The sequence below is a fragment of the Procambarus clarkii genome, chromosome 90 (assembly GCF_040958095.1).
Source record: "Procambarus clarkii isolate CNS0578487 chromosome 90, FALCON_Pclarkii_2.0, whole genome shotgun sequence".
NCBI classification, from domain to species: Eukaryota; Metazoa; Arthropoda; class Malacostraca; order Decapoda; family Cambaridae; genus Procambarus; species Procambarus clarkii.
Window position 1 is genome coordinate 17,811,327 of NC_091239.1, and position 2,867 is coordinate 17,814,193.

Genomic DNA, 2,867 nt, shown 5'->3' on the forward strand with positions numbered 1-2,867 from the left:
GAACATGCTGTGTTGTGTTGAACATGCTGTGTTTTGTTGAACATGCTGTGTTTTATTGAACATGCTGTGTTGTGTTGAACATGCTGTGTTTTATTGAACTTGCTGTGTTTTATTGAACATGCTGTGTTGTGTTGAACATGCTGTGTTGTGTTGAACATGCTGTGTTGTGTTGAACATGCTGTGTTGTGTTGAACATGCTGTGTTGTGTTGAACATGCTGTGTTTTATTGAACATGCTGTGTTGTGTTGAACATGCTGTGTTGTGTTGAACATGCTGTGTTGTGTTGAACATGCTGTGTTATATTGGACATTTTGTTTTGTTGAATTTGCTGTGTTTTATTGAACATGCTGTGTTGTGTTGAACATGCTGTGTTATATTGGACATTTTGTTTTGTTGAACTTGCTGTGTTTTATTGAACATGTTGTGTTGTGTTGAACATGCTGTGTTTTATTGAACATGCTGTGTTGTGTTGAACATGCTGTGTTGTGTTGAACATGCTGTGTTGTGTTGAACATGCTGTGTTGTGTTGAACATGCTGTGTTGTGTTGAACATGCTGTGTTGTGTTGAAAATGCTGTGTTGTGTTGAACATGCTGTGTTGTGTTGAACATGCTGTGTTGTGTTGAACATGCTGTGTTGTGTTGAACATATTGTGTTGTGTTGAACATGCTGTGTTGTGTTGAACATGCTGTGTTTGGCGGAGTTACGGCTTAGCTGTAAACTACTTGTAATATTCTTCGTTAAGATTTATTGTGTTATAAATATGTAACGTTCAGCTGTTGAGTGTTACATTACGTAAAGATAAACTGGTGCTATTGAACATAGCCTCCACTTCGGATAGCCTTAGGACGGGATCATCCGTCTTAACAAAGACGTAGTCGATAGCCGCAGCCAGGACACTGTAGCCCCGGTCTGACATGAACTTCAGAAATGTCTCATCGAAGTTGTTATACTCGTTCTCCGCCACGATCACCCTGATGGAGATGTTGCTGTGCGTCAAGAAGTTTCTTAGGACAGGCACTTCGGTGCCCTGTATGTCCAGTACCAGGAGGTCAACGGTTGTCACGTTTAAGGCTGCTAGGTAGGAGACGAGGGGAAAGCAATTCAAGATGGAAAACGACTTTTCGTCCAAATAGTCGTGGTGGGTATGGTCGATGTCCTCCCGCAGCTCATGACTGTGAGCTCGGAACGAAAAAGGCGAGATCGGTTGCTTCAGTTTGGCAAAGTGAGACACGAATACTGTTTCCTTGGGGTAATACTCCGACGAGAGGCAGGTGTTTGAAGACCAAGCTTTCCGATGTTTGCTCCTCAGGGCTCTATAGCTGACTGTATCTGCTTCGATCAACAATCCCGTCCAGCCCATCTTCTCTTCCAACCACAGGGTGTTGGAAATGTATTCGCCGTCCAGCGCTCCGGCTTCGACGAAGTATCCACCCCGCTGACCCGAGAAGAGCTTGCGGAGACGCCTGTGTATCCACGGCCAGGTGAACAGGCGGTTGCCGTTGGAGAGCCAGACGTGATAGGTGAGGTTGTAGGGTAGGGCGGAGGGAGGGTCGAGGAACTGGTCCCTCAGCACCTGCAACACTCGAGGGTCGTCGCCTGCCAGAGGACCGATCATCCGCGCCAACACCTCCGTCGACGACGACGACGAACTTTCTGAGGGAACCTGAAAATAAGCAGAGTTAATGTAAGAATATTAGAATACATGAAACTGCACAAGGTATGTTGGCCCATACGAGGAAGCACCTCTTGGCCCATACGAGGAAGCTCCTCTTGGCCCATACGAGGTAAGCACCTCTTAGGCCCATACGTGGAAGCACCTCTTGGCCCATACGAGGAAGCTCCTCTTGGCCCATACGAGGTAGCACCTCTTAGGCCCATACGAGGAAGCTCCTCTTGGCCCATACGAGGTAGCAGCTCTTGGCCCATACGAGGAAGCTCCTCTTGGCCCATACGAGGAAGCACCTCTTGGCCCATACGAGGTAGCAGCTCTTGGCCCATACGAGGAAGCTCCTCTTGGCCCATACGAGGAAGCACCTCTTGGCCCATACGAGGAAGCTCCTCTTGGCCCATACGAGGAAGCACCTCTTGGCCCATACGAGGTAGCAGCTCTTGGCCCATACGAGGAAGCACCTCTTAGCCCATACGTGGAAGCTCCTATTTACAGCCCAATCAATAAATATTATATATTATATAATATATATTATTAATATAATGTTTTATTGAATATGACTCCGTGTTGATTATTTTTTTAGGGCTTCTATTCCTCTGACTAGTGCTCTTGTTTAAGGCTTCTATCCCTCTGACTAGTACTCTTCTTTAGGGCTTCTATCCCTCTTGTATCTTGGTTGAATTGAAAAAATATTTCTCCAAATGTCACATTTGTTCAAGGTTGACGAAACTAATGAAAGCTAACTGTACTAATGTATTATACTTATTATAATTTACACAATGTTTCGAACCTACAAGGTTCATTCTCAAGTGAGGAAATGATAAGACACAAGGAAACATCTGATGTATAGAATTGGGAAGTCAGTTGCATACAGAATTATGTCAGGTGAATGGGAAAATAAATGAGAATTGAAGGGAAAGTGAGGTAATGAACTAAGCGGACAAGGTAAAGTCAGGTAACAGTTCCCTTCCTCTACCCTCTCATAGTGGGGAGAGGCAAGGAATTATCAGTGGAAAGCGCCAAGCCATTACGACTATATAATAGCACTGGGAAGGGGTCAGGATAAGGATTTGGGATGGGACGGGGGAAAGGAATGGTGCTCAACCATTTGTGGACGGTCGGGAATTGAACAAGGACCCGCATGAAGCGAGACTGTCGCTCTACCGTCCAGCCCAAGTGGTTGGGCATTATCTCAG

General features: G+C 45.6%; 1 protein-coding gene across 1 annotated transcript; it reads right to left on the reverse strand.

Annotated features, from left to right (window-relative positions):
• Positions 1 to 676: 676 nt before the first annotated feature.
• On the reverse strand, positions 677 to 1,781 carry LOC123746506 (protein Star-like). The gene has a single exon (XM_045728033.2). The coding sequence runs from the start codon at positions 1,615 to 1,617 to the stop codon at positions 772 to 774; it is 846 nt and encodes a 281-aa protein (XP_045583989.2). The 5' UTR covers positions 1,618 to 1,781; the 3' UTR covers positions 677 to 771.
• Between the last annotated feature and the right edge of the window lie 1,086 nt (positions 1,782 to 2,867).